The sequence below is a fragment of the Branchiostoma floridae genome, chromosome 19 (assembly GCF_000003815.2).
Source record: "Branchiostoma floridae strain S238N-H82 chromosome 19, Bfl_VNyyK, whole genome shotgun sequence".
Taxonomy (NCBI): Eukaryota; Metazoa; Chordata; class Leptocardii; order Amphioxiformes; family Branchiostomatidae; genus Branchiostoma; species Branchiostoma floridae.
The window spans coordinates 8,740,724-8,764,696 of record NC_049997.1 but is presented as its reverse complement, the minus strand read 5'-3'; the positions used below and the strand labels follow the sequence as shown (position 1 = coordinate 8,764,696).

The following is a 23,973-nucleotide window of genomic DNA, read 5'->3' as shown; positions in this document are numbered from 1 at the left end:
TTGGGAAAACATTTTACAGGGGTGTTACTTTTCCTGTACTTCCCGATATAATACAATACATCCCAGTCTTTCTCCTAAAGTTAAATGTTTGTGTTAGCTTGATTTGTACCCCCCCCCCCCCCACCCCGGCTTTTTTGTCATTTCTCGTCTAATCCCAGATGACCTATGACCTAAAATAGTTGTTAGACAACATTCCGGTGACACAGCTGCCATCTTGGTTCCACGGCAAAAGTAAGTCATACTGGTGTTTAATGTGCCACATCCAACTGAACAAAATGCTTTAGAAGAAAGGTACACTACCCGTTCTTTGTTTTACGTCACACTAAGGTATCTAATAATTAGGAAGTTAGTGAGATACTGTACCGGTATTGAGTTTCGTACTATGTTACAAACGTAGTACTATATGCATTTTTTTCATACATGTCAACGTCACTAATAGTAGGCGTGTAAAAAAAAGGTAAACAAATCAGTGTTGAAAAAATCGGTAAGCGATGTATGTTAATATCTCATTAACAACATCATTTAAGTCGTATATTCAGTCGTAAAGGTTTATTCACAACGCTTTTTTGGAGCCCCTTACTGTCTGTCGTATACCTCATACATACTACAGTGTAATAACGTCATATCTTCAGTAGGTGTTAGCAAATCCAGTGTCCTTGGTGATGATTGTTGGTAGAAAAATAATACATGCACGTGCCATGTATACGAAGGTCAGCTAAAGAAAGTACAGATGTGTGTCACTCCAAGGTGTATTGTACTGTCAGTAGGCTAATAATCGATCACTAAGTGTCAAGTGGGGCAACCCCGGACCACAACCTTGTCAGTCACAACACCTCTATACATGTTACATGTCAGCCCCTGGCTGTTATTAACATGGCGTACAGCCTTGGGACACGAACTTTGGCCCTCAAAGGGGCACGATGACCCAGCAAAGTGGTGTACCTTCCACAGTCAGGACTCAGTCATTGTAAGACATTTTGTAGCCTATGGATAGTTGTTCATATTTCAACATTTGGTCATAGGAATTTATGTAAATAAGCTACGTTCTACTGAATGGAAAGTTGTACATGTGCAAATACAATTTGAAACTGCAGTCACTTTGATGACCCAGCAAAGTGGTGTACCTGCTACAATCAGGAGCCAGTCATTGGAAGACATTTTGTAGCCCATGGATAGTTGTTCATATTTCAACATTTTGCCATTGGAATGTATTGAATAAAATGAGCTACGTTCAAAATAGTTAATGAATGGAAATCTGTGCATACAATTTGAAAATGGTGTATCTGCTTTAACCAGTAGTCAGTCATTGTAAGACATGTTGTAGCCTATGGATAGTTGTTCAAATTTCAACAAGTTCTAAATAACTGTACATGCAATTTGAAAATGTAGCCATGTTTTAATCTTTACAATAATATGTCTTTTTCTGCAAAAACAACTGTTTATATCACCAAAACGGCCAGTTATAAATCACAGTCCCATTCAATGTATGAATCAAATAGATTTTATCTGATAAACGCTCCTTGGTGAAATTAGATGGACAATGATTTTGAATCTCACGCTTGTTATGTACTGTATGTTGTCCACTGGTGTCTTAACTTTGACTGAATGTAACACGTTTTGTCTTGTCATGTATGGTGAACCCCCTTGTAAATCAACTTTCAAAAGTAGTAGGGCTACCAATCCATATTGAGATGCCGCGAGAATAAATAACAAAAGTTGTAGCAATATTATCTTTAATGTAAGGACAAGTTGATCTGGTAATACCACCCATACCCGAGGTGCGTTTCCTTCCTCTTTTTGGCTTCTCTCTCTGCCTTTTTTTCTCTTTTTCTCAGTCAGGTTCTATGCACAAAAGTATTCACTGTTGACAATTGTTTTGATACTGTTTCTATTATTCAGGGACAAGGCAAGACTATATATTACAAATTAGGACAATTTGTCAAACACGTGCCCTTAACATGCTGTGCTTTTAAATCAGTGGACAATTAAGGTTGCTCAAGGACACTTTTTGTGATAATTTGTAAGTGATTACTCAGTAAAGGTCGTTAAATGTTACTTTGTCCCAATTATCCACTTCAAATCAAGATATTTGAACTGTTTAACTAAAAAGAAGTCCAATGTTTCTTAAAAGGTCACATGCAGTCTTGTGTGTTTTTACGTTTGGCTATTCAGTATGTTCAAAAACCCTGAGAGCATTGTGCTAATGGTTATCGACTCTTACTGTACGATACAACATTTATTATGATCGGAATATTCCTTGATAACCTGAAAGTTATGGCTTTGATACCATATCTATAGTCCTTTCAGATACAAATAAATATCACAAAGAGAATAGTCACTGCCTTGATTCATATCTTCCTTTACTATCTCTACTACGTGTTTTGTGATTCAGGTTGGAAAGGCACAACTTTAGATATTTTCATAACACAGACTATTCTTTGTTGATCCTTTCTGTAATAACATGATATCTAAGCTCAATACTCGTACGTAATGCTTCCCCATACTGACCTTGTGAAGTTAACTCTCTGCTGTAAAAGTTTTAGTCCCGGCAGTCCCGAACAAAGAAACAATATGGCGGATTTATCACTCTTATCGTTTCATCAGGACTATTGTTGACCTTCAAGTACAAAAAAATGGCGGCGGAAGTTGTATTGTGGCAGACTGTTCACAGTGAACTACAGACTGTTCACAGTGAACTAGACACAAGTAAATGCCAAAAGAGAAGTTGATTAGAGCATAACAGAATAGCCTTGAATCTGGCGACATCTAATTGTTCCAGGAAAAGTTATGCAACGCTCATTTCAAGGGTAATATTGTCATGGCTGGAAAGCTCAAAGCTCCAAAAACAAAGAGACAACATGGCGGCTTTATCACTCTTATCTTTTCATCAGAAGTTGACTATTGTTGACCTTCAAGTACAACAAAAAACATGGCGGCGAAAGTCGTACCGTTTTACCATGAGTTGAAAGATTGTTCAAAGTGAATCACACACAAGGATTTTCTACTAAGAAGAGTTGATTAGAGTATAACAGGCTAACATTGAACCTGAAGGCATCTAATTGTTCACAGGAAATGTTATGCAAGGCTCATTTCAAGGGTATCTCATGGCTGGAAAGCTCAAAGCTCCAAAACAAAAAGACAACATGGCGGCTTTAGCACTCTTATCGTTTGATCAGAAGCTCGACTTAATTGTTGACCGTCAAGTACAACAAAAAACATGGCGGCGAAAGTCGTATCGCATAATCATGAGTTGAAAGATTGTTCAAAGTGAATCACACACAAGGATTTTCTACTAAGAAGAGTTGATTAGAGTATAACAGGCTAACATTGAACCTGAAGGCATCTAATTGTTCACAGGAAATGTTATGCAAGGCTCATTTCAAGGGTATCTCATGGCTGGAAAGCTCAAAGCTCCAAAACAAAAAGACAACATGGCGGCTTTAGCACTCTTATCGTTTGATCAGAAGCTCGACTTAATTGTTGACCGTCAAGTACAACAAAAAACATGGCGGCGAAAGTCGTATCGCATAATCATGAGTTGAAAGATTGTTCAAAGTGAACTACACACAAGGATTTTGTACTAAGAAGAGTTGATTAGAGTATAACAGGCTAGCATTGAACCTGAAGACATCTAATTATTCACAGGAAAAGTTATGCAAGGCTCATTTCAAGGGTATGTCATGGCTGGAAAGCTCAAAGCCACAAAACAAAGAGACAACATGGCGGCTTTACTGATCACTCTTATCGTTTCATCAGAAGCTCGACTAATGTTGACCGTCAAGTACAACAAACAATGGCGGCAAAAGTCGTATCGCATAATCATGAGTTGAAAGATTGTTCAAAGTGACACAGGATTTTTATACTAAGAAGAGTTGATTAGAGTATCATAGATTATCCTGGAACCTGAAGACATCTAATTGTTCACAGGAAAAGTTATGCAAGGCTCATTTTAAGGGTTTCTCATGGCTGGAAAGTTTATCTCAAATCTCCCAAACAAAGAGACAACATGGCGGCTTCATAGCTTTTATCGTTTCATCAAGAGCTTAAATATGACTGACCTTCAACTACAAAAAAACATGGCGGCGAAAGTCGTATCGTTTTATCACGAGTTGAAATATTGTTCAAAGTGAGCTACACAAAAAGTTCATACTGAGAGAAGTTGATTAGAGCATCACAGACTAGCCTTGAACCTAAAGGCATATAATTATTCACAGGAAAATGTAATACTTAACGCTGATTTCAAGTGCTTTCATGCTTGAAAGTTTAACTCAAAGCTACCATCACAACACTTACGTCAACCGAGATCACTGCTACTCGTGTGTCATATCTTCAGTCGGTACACAATCTGTTCTTTTAGCAGAGGATTGACAGTCTACAAGGTCGCCTACGAGACTTCCTTCAGTCGATTAAGCCGTAAGAATGTTCAGTGGCGCCGTGCATTGCGGATTCATTGCTTAAAATCCCTGTATCAGGGTTCTGTATGTGTTAAAGTACGCCACAAATCCTCTAAGCTTCGTGACGTGTCTTTGGTGCTCTCAGTCAAGGTGACCTGAGTTCACTACAGTTCCTGTATCCTTGTCCCTAAGCAATATGGTTCTGTCAGATACAGAGTTATTTTGACTATATATCTTACGCTGCCAGTGGTGTGATTTTCTCGTATTTAGCTCTTATACAACTCTTGCTATCGTCATAGCAACAAACTTTGGAGTACTTAACGTGGCCACTTAGTGATAGTTTTAAAATGGCGGCTGGTAGCGTTTCACCTCCCTCGGCCAAGTTGGCTACGTGACTACAATACTAGTTCAGTAAAACGTAAGGAAAAGTTTTCAAAAACTTATCAAAGTCCTCAAAGTATGGTACAGTGCTCTGTGGGAGTCCTATTCGTAAAAGAAGATAAAATACAAAGTGCACCAACCTTGAAATGTTAACCAAAGGGTTGTCCGGGGAGTAGATTTAAATTCCGAAGTGCACATGGATGAACAAATGCACTGCATTGTCTTCTTCCCACCTAGACTGTTGTCACTAACTATGGAGTTACTAACATGGCGATCAAATTAAAACAACTCACGAATTGAGAATGTTGTTCTTAGGCACAGGCTTTACCTCACAGGAACAAGAACTTTGCCCGAGTCAGTCCCCTATAAAAGGTGGCACAGCATCGAACAAAGAAGATTATCCAGTTAAATTTGCCACACAAATTTTGATCGTTAAGGTCAAAGGGCAGAGTGAATGGCCAATCAGAAGCGATGTTGTCAGGTCCTGTAAGGTCATTCACGGTCGTATAGTCTTGATTTGGTGAATCAGTCAGTGGTTTGTGATGATTAGCATATCGTTTACACAGTAAAACACGCATTTTCAGTCTCACAAAAGCACTCCTTTCCTATAAAGATACAATAGATAGGCGAGTACGAAAATAGAAAAAAGCAACATACTATATAGTCTTGCCAACGTGTTTGAATATTTCAACACTAAATCGAGAAGAAGACAGACATTCAGGTGAAGACAGTTCATTAGACCATGAAATTAGCAAGCCAAACGTACGTACATCTACAGCAGGTCTATTTTGGATGCGCCAGACAAGATTTTATCTTCCAAGTTTGATTTTTGCATTTTGCCGCCTTCGCGGCAAAATGCCCTGAGACCAGAATAGTTGCCGTTGTGATGGAGTGATGGAGTGATGTTGTGATATTGTGATGTTGAGATGAACGGACCTGTTCAAAATCTGCAATGCATTTGTATACAAGTTAAAAGCTCTGTCGTGAGTCATTGTCTGTGGTCCGTAATGGGGCCTAATATTTGATTAGATTAAATGAATGAAGTATGATATTCCTAAGATTGATGCAGCATATAATCAAATTATTGCTCTTACATTTTAACGTTGTATTACCAATTCATAAAAATGAAATGTTTTCCAAATAAATCGTGTATATATATATAACAGTTACATATAGCCTGTCCCAGATTCCTTTGCGACTTAGTTAATATTCATGCGTGCGGCGGTGGTGTTTTCCGTGCGTGTAGCGATTTTCGATTGATCGCCGTGTAAAATTGAGAAAGGCCTAGAACTTCAAACTTACCAGAATTGTACTATGTAGTATGGAGGCCCTGGCAATGTAAAAATTTTAAGCAGGGGATAAAAGATTGTTGAGATATGGCCTTCGGGAAAATGCCTCGCGAGACGGGAAAGTCACTTCCGCGTTTACCTGTTCGAGCGCTCTGCGGGCATGGCGTTGCGTCAGCCTGATTTGCATCTCAGCCTTATTTGGAAGCAACCCATATATGGTAGGTTTGGATAGACAAGAAAACAAGCTACAATTTGGTACGTGAAACTTTCTTGTACCGCAATTTTAAGGTGGTTTACCTCCAGTTTGCAAATTTAGATGGCATTTTTCACCATTGATGTCTTATTTTTTCAAAAAGTTGCATCCATGTGTGTAACAAGCGGTTTCTAAGCTTTAAAATGATGTATAACATGTGTAGGTTTGTTGTGAGTTAGCGATGTGAATGTTCAACATGTGCTACTCGCTCCGTGTGGTGTGCCGAGTCCGGGCCGTGAGTTACGGCCGTAGGACCCTGCATATAAATTTAGTTAGGCGGGTCCATAATTATCAAAATATTCTCGTTTCCATGTAAATAATTAGCGTATTGATATTCATTAATTGTATACAGATAGCCTTTATAAGTGTAGATACATTGTATGTTCGGACACGTTTGTTTCAGGTTTGAGACGCAAAACTTTTGTTTTCTTTGTCACCAACTTCATGAAAGGAAACATCATTTGTAAATGTGTCCAACGTGAGCATATTTACGTTGAGATGATCACCACTGAAGTTCAATTTTTACCTTGTAAGATCCAAAAAATCAATAACATAGCAAGTTGTGTTTGTTATTGAATGTGATATCAAGGGCATAGAGGTTTTTGCTGATATTTCCAATGTTAAAAGTTTTCAGATTTGCAAGATGCTGCATTGGGAATAGCACCTGCAACATCATAGAAGAAATTGAGATGGCACAGAGGGAGAATTACAATGTATCAACCATTCAAAGCTGTGCAGCTTAGAAGAGGAGCTACCAAGTCTTTTCAAACATATGTTGTAATGTCAAAGAATTATCAATTGTTCAATAAACTTGAATAAACCAGTTACAAAGTCAGGTGGTCATGGTTCATAGGTAATATTTTTATATACTTTTGGTCATTAGATGTCGTAAAAGTAGTATTTCCTGGTGAAATGTGATAGTTTTGATAACAAATTTAGAATTAGCCAAAACCCTTTAGTAGTAAGGTATGCTGATATTCAATGCTTATGGTCAGACTGTGAAAGGGAATAACTCAAGAAGGGGTTGACGGATCATCATGATTATTGGTATGTAGATAGATTAAGTGATGCTTCATGTAATTAAATATTAATTATGCAAATCAGAAGCTAATTTGCATAATTGATGTGGAAATTATCTAAACTATTTCTATTCTGTTATATTAAACATGTGATACTTGTCACTGAGATAGAGAAGAATGTTGATTTTTTATGTGGACTTATATAAGTGACAGGTGCCGATGACCTTTGACCTTTTGAGATATGTTAAAAATTAGTATTTTTGATTACACATAATCTCGTAACCATGTCTCTAGAATGTCTGCAATAAACTGTGTTAAGAGAATCTACTACATATTTCCAATATCTGAAATATCTTAGTTATAGGATGAACAGTTTATTGATTATCGCTCTTCAAAAAGGGGTCATCTGGAAATAATTGGCCACTTTTCCAGCTGTGCATGTGCCATGCTGAAAAAACTTAATTTTCAGCAGGTTGACCTCACCTGTAGTGAAAGAAAAAGGCAAATAAACATCTTATCTTTACTTGATTGCTACAAAATACTACTTGGACTGTGCAGAAAAGAACTTTTGAGTGGCACAATGTTTTTACTTTCTTAATTATTGCTAATTAGAAATGCGATTTTCACACCTGGCGCCACACCTGCGGACACCGCCCATGGCCCAGCAACTTTAAAGGGCCATATCTCTGGAACGGAAGGTCCGATTTTTGTTCTGTAACTTTTATTTTTCATAAATCAAGACCCTCTATTAGGGAACACAAATGTTCTGATTCCCCTGGGTACAAAACAATTTCGACTGGAAACCCTATGACATTAGTAGGATTTCCAGTGCGAAAATGGAAATTCCACGATTTTTCATTGATCGCCCTGTATTATCGAAAAAGAACTGGACCTTCTAACTTACCAGATTTGTAGTATGTACTATGGAGACCGTGACAATGTAAAAATGTTAAAGCAGGGGTATACGATTGCTGAGATATCATTTTCTGAAAAGTGCGCTATGATGCAGAGAAGTGACTTCCGGGTTCAGGGGTCACTACACAAATACCTCTGACGTCAGCCTGATTTGCAGAGCTACGGTCCGGGATCGAGTCCAGGGGAGGGTGATTTTAAATTGTTCTTGTTTCCTTTTTACATCCATTTAATATAAACAATAGTTTCAGCACATTCCAATAACTAGAAAAAAAACGTGTACACACGCAAACATTGGAAAAATGCCAGCTTTTTTAAAGCACTTGTTTTAAAGATAGTCTTTTCACACAATCGGGACTTAATGCCATCACATAGCGACACTGTCACTATTCAAGCACGCCCCTTCAAGGAATGGCCTATGCGACCTTTCCAAAGATGACTATCAATTTTCTTAAACCTGTCGTAAGTAAGACTATTTTCTTGATTCTGCAAAGAAAGCTCTGTTCACAACTTAACCGTTACGAAATGATAAATGATGCCTTAGCGAACACCTGGAGGTCAACGGTTAAAAGCACCTGGTGAAGAGTGCGTAACGATCTCGTTGGACGAGATGGTGTTTTGTTTGACAGGTTAACCGCTTGAAGTGCTCAGAATAGTAGGGTCTTCACCGGGTCAGGGGAGAGTAACTCAAGAGAAGTCTCTGCGCAATTGCGTACATTCATCGAAGTCATCTTACTCTTAGCAGAATTTCTTTTTTCCGCGAAAGTTTACAGGTTCAATCAGTACGTTTGATAGATGATCGTTCCTTTGATGCATACACCACGATAAAGGCGTGTAAGCGCCCCACAGTGGAACTGAAAAGTACTGCAGTTCTAGTCGGTAGAAGCTCAGTGATTATAAATTTAGAACTGGTTAGTGCGAGATCATTGCACACTGAGCTTTCATCCATATTACACAGAGGGAATGCCAGAGTTGATGGAGTTTTTTTCGAGCTATCCATTAATAGATGCCAATGCCATATTTCTGACCAAGCCAAAAAAATTATAAAAAATATGAACTATGCCATATTTCTGACCAAGACAAAAAAAATAAAGAATATGAACTAGTCGTGGACACCTTATGAAAACGAATAACCTTTTTACTGAGATGAAGAATAAACAACTATACCATCATTGAATATCATAACCACATTATGTGTTGTCCCGGAAGACACATAGTTTGTGGTAAGGAGAAGTTAAATGCAATAAAAGCATTTAAAAAAAGATTAAGTAGTCTTAAATTAGGCTGTGATCCCTACTTAAGACCAGTTTATTACTGTCACTTGAAATCTAAATCGTTGATACAATTGCCCTCATTGAATAAGGCACCATAAATATACTTGTGCTGAAAAATAATAAATAATCAAACACAACTCTAGATTGTGAGAAAATCATTACCATCCCAGGTTTATCTATCGAGAAAATATAAAAGAAATCAACATCATAGTGAAGAGCAGTCTAGTAACAAAACTGACCAAGGATTTTATACACATCAATATACAGTCTTTGAACAGACTGACAACATAACTAACTTAAAGTTTAAATCACTTTGAGACCAATACATAGTATAAGGTCTGTATATGAGGTAGTAATAGTCCAATACTATTACCCTGCCCTAAAATTCATCCTTCGATTATCACAACAGCAATAATTGTGCAATGACAGCTATTGCAATTTGTCCCCTTTCCCTTATGGTATATACAATTAGGTACATTTACGACTCGTTATATCACTGGACTGAGCAAAATTGCGCTAGAAAATTGCAATCTATTTGCAATTTGCTTTTTTCTATTTATTTTTCAATGTTCAAACATTCACAATTTGGTAAAAATTTGGTGACAGATAACCTAACGCAATTTTGTACAGTCCAACTTATAACCCCCTTCCTTTCACAACTTAAGTCAACTATAAAGTGTCTCTCTTCTTCACCACGACTACCATCACACCTTCCTTGTCATCATTCAGAAGCACGTGCGCCCGCGAGTTGCCCACTTTCCCGTCATTGTTTTTCACATACGGGGCATCTTCATTATTTGAGTTGTAGAGAAGCCTTATTTCGTCTTCTTCCGAGTAAACGCTCTTCGGGAGGTCGTTGTTCTTTTTCCCTGTTGAATACTCTGTCTCCCATGTTGTTGGCGGGAACGTTTCGCTTTCTGTCGCGCTGTTTTCTTGCCCAGACGTCTCATACATGTCTGACACTAACTTTGGAGAACGAACCTTCTTCTTACGGGGTTCGGACATGATCATTCCGCCTTCGAAATGTCTCCCGTGATGCTTTGCTTTCTTATTGCGCGCCGCCATCTTGAATTCCGGTGGAGAACCGGTTCTCCTCAGGATACCCTCCAGAGAGCCCGTTGGAGAGACTGTGCGGGAGTTCTTGCCGCCGCGAGAATTCAGCGTAACTCTCGAGCCAAGCAGGCTTGCCTCTTCCCCTTCCTCTGATTCAGAAGAGTACGATTCGAGATATGGAATGCTTGGTTTTCGGTGTTTTCCCGACGTTCTTCGCTGCCTTCGGTCCAAATATGGTGGAAGGCTCTGTTTCCTCGAGCCGAACTTGCTGTAGGCATGCGCATCATTCATGTCATCGTCTTCATCCTGTAGACCAAAGAAAGGAGACTGGTGCATGTCATCTAAATACCTCCTGCGTGTTGCAGGCGACACCGGCGCTGGTGCAGTGCGATGGCGTTTGCGGGTCGGGAAAATTACTTTGGGCTCTGTGATGTTTCCCTTGAACTTTCTCATCCTTTCTCTTACCATGTGGTCATAGATGTCTGCCTCTAACTCCGCACTGGTGTATCCATCTGCCTCGAGGGAATCCCTGTAAGTTTTTAAGGACTCGAGTCCTGCCAGCGCTGGTTCAGTCTTCCTACGTCTTTGAGCAGGAGACTGTTTAGGCGACCTCGAAGTAGGAGTTGATAAACCTAATGATATGTAGTCAGCGCGGGTCGACACTTTTGGTCGTACAGACATTCGCCTGTAAGTATTGGGAGAAGCAAATTGCTGTGATCCATTCATGTTTTGGATAGAGTCGTCGGGGTTTAAATGCCCATCGAGTGCGTCCTGTGAGATGATGATGCCAGGGATAGACCGTCGCCTACTGCCATCCATACAGTCAATGCTGCTACCATGATTTTCTGACATTGCCAAAGGCTGTGACCTGTGCCGAGCTCTTTGCTGCTTCCTGTCCAAGCTTGTTGTGGTGTAGTAGTCAGGCTCGGTCGTGATACCTTGCTGCTGTTCCATAAACGCAGGAATCATAAACTTATCGAGCGATCGCTTCTGATACTCCGCCATGCTGTTCACCGATCTTTGACTCGGGGATTTCCGCTTGACTTCTCCGATCCGACTTGACTTTTGGTAGAAGTTAATCGTGGTAGAGTCCAAACGGTCGTGATAGCCTAACGGATTGGGGATGCGCCTTCTTCTCTCTGGCGTCCCAGGAAGACTTTTTGTGTACAGAGGAATGTCTGTCTCTTCCCGAACTGCCTTTCGCCTTCCTTCGGGAGTTCCAGGGAGACTTCTAGAATCTTGTTGCCACACATCTGTAGACAGATCCTTTTCCCGCTTCTTTCGTCTTACTCCAGGCACCTCTAGAAAGTTGCCTGACGTGTGATGTTGAACAACACCGGTCCCCAATGATGCTGTAGAGTTTCTTTTATCATGGAGCCTCTTCTCAATCATGTTCTCATCGTTGAAGTCGGAAATGCTACCAGTTTCACGATAACCTTCCGAGAATGACCTCCTATACTCTGGTCTCCTCTCAGCTCTACGTGAAACAGTCTCTATAGGGATTTCATTATCCCCGTACCGCTCCTCTTGCTCAATGTCTGCTCCCTGCTTTCTTTTCTGTAGGCTTCTTCTTTGTTTTGATTTGTGGGTCGAATGAGCTGATTCGCTGTATTGTCCCATTGCTAGCATCTCAAACTCATCAACTTTGCCTGTATCACGGTGTCTTCTGTTACCCTTTTCACCTCGTCTTCTGTCTCTTTCCTGCCTTTTACTTGAGCGATCATCTGGTGACCAATGTTCATTTCCAAGCTGTTCATTTCCATTGTCGTTTCTATCGTGATTGATATGATCGGGAATTGGCTTAAACCTTTTATTCCTCATGTTATCTTGACACTTGTTCATATCTTCATCCGTTAAACAGTTAAGATCGGAGTACCAAGACGAACTCAGGTGTAACGGTTGGTCCCCCAACTCGTTCAACAACTCGTATTTAGCCTGTCGTCTGATTTTATCGTGTCGGGACTTAGATTTAGGAGAACCTTGTCGACTAGCGGCTTCATTTTCCCTCTCCTTGCGCAACAAGTCTAGTCTCTCGAAGATCTGTTTCTCAGAGACTTGGTTGACTGACTGAGAAGCTTTACCCTTTCCAACGTCGCTACGGATAGACAACCTGGACCTGGATTTGAAGAGTCGAGTGAAACTTTCCATCCTCTTGACAGGCTTCGGCTCTTCTTCCGATATGAGTTTTAGTTCAAGTTCCTCCAAGTACTAGAATCACACACAGAAAAACACACATCAAACACTTTCCTGAAGTCCGGTGATAGGATTAGTATTATGGCTGTTGTATAATCATGCTGGTCTTTTTATCAATTTGGCGTTGTCACTAGTGTCTTTATTCGGAATATCGTTTAGAAGGGCTAAAATTATCCACAAATGTATCAATAAATCTCTTTTCCAATATTCTTTACAACAACATATTTGTTAGTAATAAATTAATACAGTAATGCTCGACATTACGAACAAACCTATTATCAATGAAATAGTCATATCGTCTTCATTACTGCAATGCTGTTATCTATGTCCTTCATCAACGTTTATGACTACAAACGAATAACCTAATAATATCAATCTTTAAATTCATGAACATTTGAGAGGTTGCTAAGTACACAGCCAAAGAAAGATAAAAACAAGCAAATTGATGAATGTACCTCTTTGTTGATGTCTTCCCATCTTCTGCATTTGTTATTCGCCATAACCAGCCCACCGATGCAGATCAACTGTGGAAACAAACATCGTGGTTAGTACATCTGATCTATTCCATAAGTTTTCATTAGATACAAAATCTATCATATCCAAGTATTCATACCTTAAAATATTGGAGTTAAGGTTATCCAATATTGTTATTGATAGGTTACGGCTACGATTTGTTTGAAGAGTAGGCTTATGAAAACTGGACAAGATCCAACGCCTTTTTTAATCGTCAACTCAAGGTGGGTAAAAAAACTTGTCATTGAAAAGTGCGCCCTCTGTTGGGAATTGGATCAACTGCAGTATGCACCTGCATCTTATCTCGTGCACAACTTTTTAACAAAATGGAAGATTGTTTACGATTACCAGCAAACGTATTGGTCATTCATGAAGAAGATTAGGCGTTGCTTACGAAACAAAACTGACCACTACAAACGGCCTAGTGGTCAGTTTTTGTGTCACACCCATGGCAATTATGACCACAATAAACCAACCTGAGGCCAAACTATCCGGTTGGACAAGTGAATCTTCCACACCGATGAATTGGGCTTGAATACCCCGATATATATCCGCGATGTTTGTGTTAATAAGTGCAACACTAAATATCACATAAACTCAACTCTACCGTAAAGAATATTCTTTTACACTGAAGATGTAGTTTTGTATGTAGGAATGTTTTTGTGTTCGGATAAAAATAAGGTGCATCATTTATATTTTGATTGTTAGATTTCAAATGAGGTCAGTCGCCTGAGTGACCCTTGTAGGCTCGAGGCTATTCAAATAGGAATAGTCCGATGATAATCACGGATGATTTCGTTTGAATTATGAAACGAAAGACTTACAAATTAACAAGAGAAAAAAGAGAAAACGTTATAGCGAAAAATGGGCATTTACCAACTGCGATTTGTACAGCCAGATTTCTTGTCTTTCCACCTTGCGGAAATATACCCGACAACCATGTCACATATTCAGTCGCCAGAGGCAATGCAAAATGGTTTGTTACATATTTGAGGTGGCAACGAAAATGAAGACAACAGATTGAACAAAACAATGACAACAGAAGTGCACACAACTAAGAAATGTTAAACCTATACAAATGCCACAGATGTAGATAGATTAACATGTCGTAGTGCATGGTTTGGTGTTTTTTACGAGTATGAAAGGTTTTGGGGGCGTCTGTTTGCAATTTTTGGGTCACCCACCAGTGCATAAAATTGTCAAGATGACTCACATATTCCGGACGTTTGAAAGCCTGTGATTAGCATATTTAACAAGCCACATGGCTGTCTGTGCCGACTACAGTGCTCTGTTAACAGTTTGTGACCATACCATAGAGTCTACTGTACTTCAGACTCTTCTTAACTTTCCAAACTTGTTCTTGAAAGTTTGACTAAATTGCTTCCGACATATCTGTAAATGAATAACACTACAGCACCACATCCTGCTGTACACTTTACATCCAACAAAAACTCAAATCAAATTGAATATCTCTTTTGTCTCTTTCTTCGTTCGTTAGTTAGCTCGTTTATTTGTTTGGTTCTTTATCTGTTTATGAAAAGTTCAAGGCGATAGAGTTGGGGCCGTAGGTATGTCCGGTGGTGGACTGTCAAGAAATTTGGTTGTACGCTAGACTATATGGATCTTCTGAGGGTCTGTTTACGTTGGAACATAGAATAGATGTTAACATAAGTAAAAACTGCATGAAATTAGTAACTGGTTCAATCTTGGGAAGGGCATCACGTTTTGGCTATGTCCGTCTTTCGTGAGGAACGTAAAATGGAGGTCCCGTGTTCAAGGAGGTGCCTCTAGCTCGATAGAGTATGGTAATGTGGAAGTGTTAGAAAGCCCTCTCAGTAAAATATATATACTCTGCTACAAAAACATCAAGGAAATTTGGTGCCCGATGTTCAACTAGGAACTATAAGGGTCTGAACAGAGCTAAGAATACATTCTAGAAAGAAATACTTACAAAAACGCCGACCCAGATCGGGATAGCAAACTCGTCGATCAAGTCGTGGTTGTTCCAGTACATGAGGGCTCCGATCCCGAAGAAAACCGAGATCCCGCCGAAGATAGACGTGAAAAGTCCGAAAAACCAACACGCACGATCGTACCAACAGTTTGAACAACACTTCGCCATCTTGGTGTTTTGTTAGAGTTGTACTACATGTAAACAGCCCAGTGGGAGTTAAAAGCAGCAGACTTCTGTAGTTAGCTGGCCTCAATTTTCTCTGCACTAAATAGCCAGGTCCATTGTCCTACTAATAAGTACTTTTACAGGCGATTCGACGGTAGTTCTCGTTTGAAACAGCATCAAAACACAGACCACCGGCAACTCACAACACTGTTACACAGTCAGTACATCCTGTAAAGTGTTAAACGGCCATTTCCGACGATGAGCAACCGCACTATTCACAGTTCGTCCTGAAAACTCTGTCAGTTACACCTGCGTCCCCCAGCTTAATGTTTCCTGTGACTAAGCCCCTGTCGTTTTAAGGCCATGCCTTATCCGGTATAATCCCTGGTATCTTCACGTAGTTTAACTTCTTCACATCTTCACAGAGGTTGTCTTTAGTACAGGCCTTGGGAAAGTTTTAACTTTTGTTGTGAAAATAGTTTCGTCATCCAACTGAGTCCCATACCATCCTCTTTCGCTAGCGGCTGTTTTTGTTAGACGTAGCCCTGTAACCAGAGAACAAAAAAGGTTAAACTTTGCGAGTTCGATTCCCTACGACAATTTAAACCGGGAACTGTTCAAAGCAATCTCTAAGTATTAAACATTTTTACACGTGAGATTATCATGCAAAGGTACTTCTTATAAATATTCAGCTCGAAAAACAAAGGCTTATCTTATGGAGGATATACGAACAAATGAGATTTAAAACGGACATGGGGCTCTTTCGAATGTACTGTTTTGGCAATAGAAAGTTGTAATAAAAGATCACCTCTGTTTTATGGTATGATCCATCGTCACTTCAAGAGTTTGAAATCTTCCGGAAGGGACCGGGACGCAGGTGTTTCTGTGGGCGGCTGACTGTGTCTGATCTCCCCACGACGTAAGCGGAAAGGTGCGGCCTTGTTTGGCTCCAGGCGTGATTTTTGCCGAACAATTAGCGCTCCGCGTGCACACAGGAGACAGGTCAGATCAATCAGCGGGAAAACACCAGAAGGCGCGGTTGGCAGGTACGATAATTACCTGAGGCCTGCAGAAATTATTGTTGTGTTTCCAATCCCGTCTGCTAGGACGGCGCTCTCGCCACGCTCTCTCTGCGACCTAGAATTTCACAGATCGCGCAACAAATTGTACAAAAAACCGAATTTATGTGTTTTGTTGTCCTGCCAGTCACCCTTCCACATGCTGTATGATATACCCAGTAAGAAATCAAAGGTTACACATTTCCTATTTAGGTCGCAGTGAGAGCGCATCGCGAGCGCCGTCTAGTGGAAAGGGGGCTTAACAAAACATGGTCGGTTCGTATTAAGGTAAGGATTCTCTCTCTTCTTTTTTAAAATTTCAGTGGAAAAAAATTCCCATAAACACTCGTCTGTTTCATGATGTAAAACTGAGGTGTGAAATTGTATACAATGTCATGTATTTTCAACATCGTATTCATTTGATTAATTTGGCTGTAAGAAATACAGCCAGGGCAGCCAGGGCTACCCAACTAGACGGAGGCTATCATCAATGGCTAGCCATGGTAACAGTCAATATACAATCAACCAAATAAAGGGTTAGATCTATGTTATTATTATATACAATATCTATGTCAATAACCTATAAAGAAAGAAGTGCAATTCTTACTATACATTTTTACACTAATGTTCAAAGCCTCGATCTGTTAAGAATAGTGTAAGATACAGGGAAAATTTGCAAGGCTGCCCGGAATTCTGTTCTGACTTTCGTCCCTCAGATGTCAGATCGGTGCCATTCAAAATGCCGACCGAATATGGGATAAGTTCTCTTCCACGTCCCTTGCCTGTAGTCGGTCATAGAAGGCTGGGCTCGGTAGCCTCCGTCGCAGACTTCGAGGTTTTTTTTTTAATTTATTAGGGGGCGTTGTAACGCGATACCGCTATGGCTAGGTTAGCTAGGTTATGTTGTGCTGGGAAAGGGTGTTTGCCGTAGAAGGGAGTTTGCCCCACCTCGTGAGACAGCCCCCCTCCCCCATCAAAAAAAGGCTAACACCGCTCGAAGCCTGCTATGGAGGCTATAGGTCGGCAGGATTTGCTCGGGTCAGCTCACTAACCGGAAACACAGCATTTCTCCTAGCCCTGACCAATGCGGCCTTGTTGTGTAGATGCGGTGCCCGGGAGCGATGTTGGGAGCGTGTCAGAACCATGGGGGTCGCGGGTTGTTGCGTTGTACATTGTATTAAGTAGAGAGAACAGGTGTACATGTGTTTCACGGGTACGAACTCTCAGTTGAAAAGTTGCCTGACAAGCCAAGTACAATGCCTTGCCTCGTTTAGGAAGTTGCCACACGTATGTATGTGTGCGAGAGTACGTAAGTGTCCGTATGTTTGAATTGTAGCAGGTGAAACGGCGCAGTTCCCAGAAATGGCACAAAGGCTTTGTAACAAAAGACGGCTTAGTACTCGTATGTAATTACCAGACAGTGCTATCCCCAGCAGACAGCCAGGCACACACATACACACATAGACACACACATAGTGACACACACACACACACACACACACACACACACTGCCACACACACACACACAGACACACACACACACACACACACACATACACACACTCACACACACGCACACACATACACACACACACACACACATTAGCCTCTGTTGTAGTCTTCGAACGGGGCTGGGGTTTTTTTTAAGGTGGGGAGGGCGTTGGTTCGAAATTTTGAGCTTGACTATGCTCTTTTTGTCCCGGGAAAGGGAGTTGATAAGAGTCAGGTGTTAAATGCTGAAGTTTTGAACTTATTTAGAATATCTGACCCTCTCTTAGTGCGTACGTGCACATTACGTACATTGCAAAGAAAGAAGACGATCAAAAGCGACTCCTACCGATATACATCAAATTTGCTAATTACTTCCACGTACTATCCAGTCAATTTATGTTCCAAACAGGAGTCTGAAAACCCTAGCTTTGCTCAGTTGATGTACTGTTAAGTCTCGATGTTTAAACATTTGGTTCTAAATTTCCCATTTTTACAAAAGTCATATGTTTTATAACACAATTTTACAATATGCAAGCAATTCATACACTATAAAAATTGATTTACGCTGTTTCTGAGAACCATGTTTTTAGTGAAACAGTAATTATTTCATCTAGGGGCCAATTTGAAATGTAAGTCTGAAAACCGTTTTCAAGTTAGCTTGAGTTATCTTGTTCTTGTTAACAGCAACCAAACGACGCCCTTGAAAGACATGAAGAACTTATTCTTTATCTACAATGTGTATTAAAAAGGAATTGGACCCTTCCAATTGTCCTTTATTTTCTCATAGCTCAAGAATTATTGACATACAGTAGGCACGCTTTAACAGGCTATCTAATTCCGCGATAACGAATGTATTTTTTTGGCCTGTGTTTGTTGTTGTTTCGTATTGGTGTGTATTTATTTTGAATATTGCAGAGTAGCATTGTTTTAGGAGGATAATGGTGCAGCCGGAGACTGGTAGGATGGCTTAGTATACAGTACTGACACAAGGTAAATTTAGACTTTTCTTTTACAATCTTTGTATTAGACTTAAGTGTGCCTGCTTGTCACGCGAATTCGCACAGATGTTGCAGAGGAATGTCTCTCAAGAGGTCTCTTATGTTCGCTAACGATCTCGACAATCACTTAAGAAGACGGTACACAGCCAATTTGACGATTCTTGTCATGGATAGAAAGCTTGGAAAGCTTTACGGTTCAACTGACAAGTCATTATGTCACTCACAAAGACTCCCCTGGTAGACAGTAAAACTTCAACAAGAAAGTTTTAATTCCAGCATTCCGTTTGATGGTGATTTGTAACTTCTTTCCACTAGAAGCTAAGACGTCGCCACGCCCGCAGAGTGACCTAGAATTTTGTGTTTCTTAGATGAAGAACTCATTTTGGACGTCTTATATTATATGTTTGTGCTTTGGCCTCTCAAATCATAATTTTACCAAATGCCTATCATAAAACGAAAGGTCGCGGTTCCGATTTTGTTTGCTGAACGGTCGCTTAAGGTAGTATCTCACTGCACATAGGATACCGGTGCGGCACTGCGGGGTTCGAAAGAATACTCAACGAATTAAAGGTAAAGAACGATTTTTCTTACGTTTTGTGTATTTTGTTGTCTACCAAGTCATACTCTTACGTATTACTCAATATTTAAATCATTAAAATATCGGCGAAAACAACACAACAGTGCCATAGTGTACGAACCCTGCAATGCCGCACTGGTGCCCCAAGTGCAGTGAGATACCGCCTTTAGCGATCGTTGGCTAGTAAAGAGGGGCCCAGGCCTAATGAAGTGATGTTTAGACGCTTTCGCAGTAAGTACACGTAGTTAATCCGTACGGTCTCTAGTTCGGTTCAGCTCTAGCTAGCGGGAAGGTCAATCTTCACGAGCATGCATCAACGATTCTTACCACGGTCCCTGACACGAACAGATAAGTTTTATGAACAAGACTCCATCTCCGGCCGTCGGGAACAAATAGCAGGGGATCTGTTTGATTGCTGACAGTAAAGGGCTCCATAATTGGGGGACGATTTGGAAGGAACCATCTGAAAATAGGCCCAATAACGGTTTTATGTTTTCTATTAGCTGGGTAGGCAATGCAAGTAAGGAAATGTTTTGTTTTGCAATTGATCATTTTTATCTTCATATTCGTTGTTTGGGTTTTGCGCTAATGCTTTGAAATCGCGCTCCTAGCGGCCGATCCTTCAGTTGCCACCTCCCACCCAAGCCATCGAGAGATTGTGTTATCACAGGTTATCTGAAATGCTGTGAGGGAAATATTTGCATTTGCTCAGAAATTTTGATATATTTGGAGTAGGGCTGGGTATCGGTACAGCGTACCGGTACAAAACCAGTTTTTCTTATTGGACCGGTCCAGAAAAACCGAACCTGAAAAAATTAGGAGGACCGGATGTTGGACCGATTAGAAAATTAACATATCATTTTATCAGGCATTCACACGTTTTGGCGCTTGCAGTTGGAAGAAAATGACAAGAGTGAAGTAGAGTAGAGTTTATTACCAAGGTTTACAGTCAATCGTACAGGTGCAGTTAGCGTTGTAGTATTTTAAAACGCCAGTGTAAGTCTAATACTCCACCAAACAGAAATGGACCATTGGTATGAGTCATACTGAATCAGGTTCAGGTCCGGACCTGGACCTGATCCTTTGGACCTGAACCGGACCTGGACCTGAATTTTATGTAACGGTACCCAGCCCTAATTTGGAGTAGTATGGAGTTGTCGTATTATGTGTTCCGTTCTGCTCACACCCTTGCCAAGCCAATTACAATTAAAAGCAGCATTGATAAGTTAATCACACTTGTAATTATCTTCTCAAATCATTTACACTGTCCAAGGAATCTATTTTCTGGTCAAGCGAGCTTCAATGAATGAAGGCGTCAGAGGAACAAGTTCTGTTGCTGATTGATATTGATAGCTGATAGTCTTCATGCTGTAGGTCTAGATTGAATTCTACTTTGCCCATCATTGGATGCCCGTTTACATTCTACATTCGTGTCCGTGCTTAATCGTCGGCAAGAACAAATGTTGTGCTTCAGTCAGACCCTAGAAAAAAACCTGCCGACTCTACGCTTTGGGGAGGCAAACTTCTGAAAATGGACGTAAAATTTTCTATCTGAGATCAGAGCGTCATGATGGAAACGTTATAGAATCGCTTCCTACGTGTTCTAGATCTAATCGTTTCTGGTGCACCAGGTAAAGTGTTAACACACCCGACAAATCTAGGTTCCCGCTATGTTGAAATCCTGAATAATAGTATGTCTGTATCATAGCTATATAGTGCCTCGATGCATTTCAGTTTGACATTGTTAAATTATGTATTTACTGAATCAGTTTGGACAAAATCTAACGCAAAAGACAGGATCCCTAGAGACTTCCTCCTCTTTTTTTCAGAATCGTATATTGAAAAAGAAACACGTAAATATTCCTAGGCCCTATAAAATTTTTTGATAACCTAACACTACCTACCGGCCTCATTTTTTTCAGTGGCGAAGGGGAAACGCAGCATTTATTGTTTAAGCTCTACACATCTTCTTACCTATCCATAAAACGTTCCTGACGTCAAAGGACCGCTCCTTGCATCGCCCTTGGTCTGTAACTTTACGGCCTTTCATCAGGAGTAATAATTTCAAATGTACAGCCGCCTCCAGTTTCGTTTGATCTTTCACTTTACAACAAAAAGAAGAAATGACTGTTTCATCACTACAAACTGAGACTTTTTTTGATGAAAAACTTTTCGGTCTTTCATCAAGACTATTGATTTCAAATCTACATTCTACAGCCGCCTCCAATTTCCTTTGATCTTTTGCAACGACACTTCACAACTTGCAGGTAATGGGAAAAGAAAAAGAAATGACTATTTCATCACTACAGAGGCTTTAATCAACGTGACGAAGCGTGAACACCAAATCAACGGTTAAAGCAGTGCAGTAATTGTCTGATGAAGCTCTCTACAAGAGGTTGTGCTTTGAATGCAGTCTGTATCAGCAATTGTACAAAATTGTCTCACAGCTGAAATAAAGGGGTGTTTTCCCGTGAAATATGGAGACATAATCTAGAGATTCTGTTCAGCAGGGACACGTATATGTAGTCTAGACCTAAAGATAGTGTCTTTAAACTTATTCATTCTAGCCAAACTTCACTGCTGTCACAATAACATAATCGGTGATCTGTACAACCTCAAAACATGGCAATACAGCAAAATATCACAAAAAATATGGTCATTTTGACTCAATATACACAAATTGGCTACAAATACAGATACAGTGGCAAATACATGCATCTTTTTTTTACGACGACCTCACTGAAGACAGTGTAGAACAACTCCATTACCGCTCTACCCACTTCACATAACTCTAATAATCCTACAGGCACAAAGTGTAAATCTGATCATATTTCAAAGCATGGCAACAATGCACAATACATCAAAGAATACTTGTCGTATCACTGATTGTTAACCTGGTATCAAGTCTATCGTGGGTTGGGTGGGCTATCTTTGGAGCACTAGAAGCTCTCCGCCCCCACAATCAAATTTGGATGTCGATAGTAGCTTACGGCGTGAATTGCCCTAACCACGTAAGCTACTACCGAGTGCCAAAGTTGACTCGGGCGGTGGAGAGCTCATACTGCCCCGAAGACAACCCGTCCAATCCACGATAGACTTGATACGCTAGTTAACGTATCGTTGACTTGTGTGCTAGTAAAAGAACATCTTCTGCTTACTTCTTAGACATAGTCTTCAACTTAAGGTTTGAACGTTTTATCAATTATTGCAAAGCTGTGTTTACCAGTAGGAAAATCACTACTTCTGTCATGAAGATCCTCCACTACAAGGCACTCGGCTGAGGCATATTCGTGGATAAGGACATTGTTTTGTTTTCACATTGCGCTAGCAGTTTTCTTGGATATCCATTTATATTCTTTTTCACAAAAATACTTCATCACTGCGAATAATTACATCATTACGTTACTGATTCATCAAAATATTACGAACTTGTCACGATTTTATATTTTCAATCCTGGAAACATTACACCCATTTTTTACATATACACATATTACTCGTTAACAAATTATTACAATTCCCATACATATTAAAGCATTTTTTACAAAACATTTAAAACGTTTAAATGAAATTTCTGAGTTCAATCGGTTTCTCAATACGTCATCCGCAGTAGAGAAACACATTTAAGAATTACGAAGTCACAACAGTCTGTAGCAACCTTGGAATGTAGTCTTGTGTGCATGATATTTGGCCAGAGCTTAGTTGTAAATTTACATTGACATGATTTTTATGCTGATGCTATGATGACAGTTTTGAAATGTTGTGCGCATGATATTTGGTCAATAAAACTTCTATATTTGCATTCACGTAATTTTTTGCATCTGATGATAAGATGACAGTTTTTGAAATGTTATGTGCATGATATTTGGTCAGAATTTGTATATTTGCATTGACATCATTTTCTGTTCCTGATGTAACGATGACAGATTTGAAATGTTGAGTGCATGATATTTGATTTAGAAACTGCATATCTCATTTAAATTACTGTTCTTGAAGCTACAATAACAGCATTGGATGTCAATTCATATCTGTGTGCATGGTATTTGGTCAGAACTTGTAAATTTGGATTAACATCATTTTCTGTTCCTAATACTACAATTACAGTTGGAAATAGTGGGCCCCTTTGAGTAGTTTACGGACAGTTTTTTTTTCCCACTTTCGGACGGACCCCAACGTGGGCCGTATGGCATTCTGCGGCTACAGAGCTATTTTGGGGCAAGGTTCGGGCCCGAAATTGTTTTTGCTAATCTCCAAGTTGAAATCGACCAGGGGGCCATAATCGCTGAAACTACCAAAATGTACCCCCTCCCTAGCCTTCTTCACCGGCATCTCTAGAGTCTTGGTGAAAGTTGTTTTTTTATGGCGGAGGGGGGATATACAAGCGGGGGGCATTTTTCCTTTCACCATGCCCCAAGAGACAGCCCAACGAGGAGGCCACCCCCTCCCGATA

The 23,973-nt window shown here is 40.1% G+C and overlaps 2 protein-coding genes across 2 annotated transcripts in view; both read right to left on the bottom strand.

The window, feature by feature from the left end:
• Positions 1 to 5,166, bottom strand: part of LOC118407195 — a 9,139-nt gene extending 3,973 nt beyond the window's left edge. The window contains exon 1 of the mRNA XM_035807618.1: positions 4,916 to 5,166. The gene's annotated coding sequence lies outside the window, so the exon portion shown is untranslated. The remainder of the gene's footprint in view (positions 1 to 4,915) is intronic.
• Positions 5,167 to 9,368: 4,202 nt separating this feature from the next.
• On the bottom strand, positions 9,369 to 16,403 carry LOC118406953. Its single transcript, XM_035807351.1, has 4 exons — positions 16,209 to 16,403; positions 15,233 to 15,945; positions 13,224 to 13,292; positions 9,369 to 12,783 (listed from the first exon to the last, which is right to left on the bottom strand). Exons 2-4 carry the CDS (start codon positions 15,401 to 15,403, stop codon positions 10,192 to 10,194), a joined length of 2,832 nt encoding a protein of 943 aa, XP_035663244.1. The 5' UTR covers positions 15,404 to 15,945; positions 16,209 to 16,403; the 3' UTR covers positions 9,369 to 10,191.
• Between the last annotated feature and the right edge of the window lie 7,570 nt (positions 16,404 to 23,973).

Coding starts and splice junctions, on each gene's coding strand:
- LOC118406953 (XM_035807351.1), bottom strand. CDS start 15,403: ATGGCGAAGTGTTGTTCAAACTGTTGGTACGATCGTGCGTGTTGGTTT. Junction 13,293..15,232: donor CGATCTGGGTCGGCGTTTTT/GTAAGTATTTCT, acceptor TTGTTTCCACAG/TTGATCTGCATCGGTGGGCT. Junction 12,784..13,223: donor GGGAAGACATCAACAAAGAG/GTACATTCATCA, acceptor GTGTGATTCTAG/TACTTGGAGGAACTTGAACT.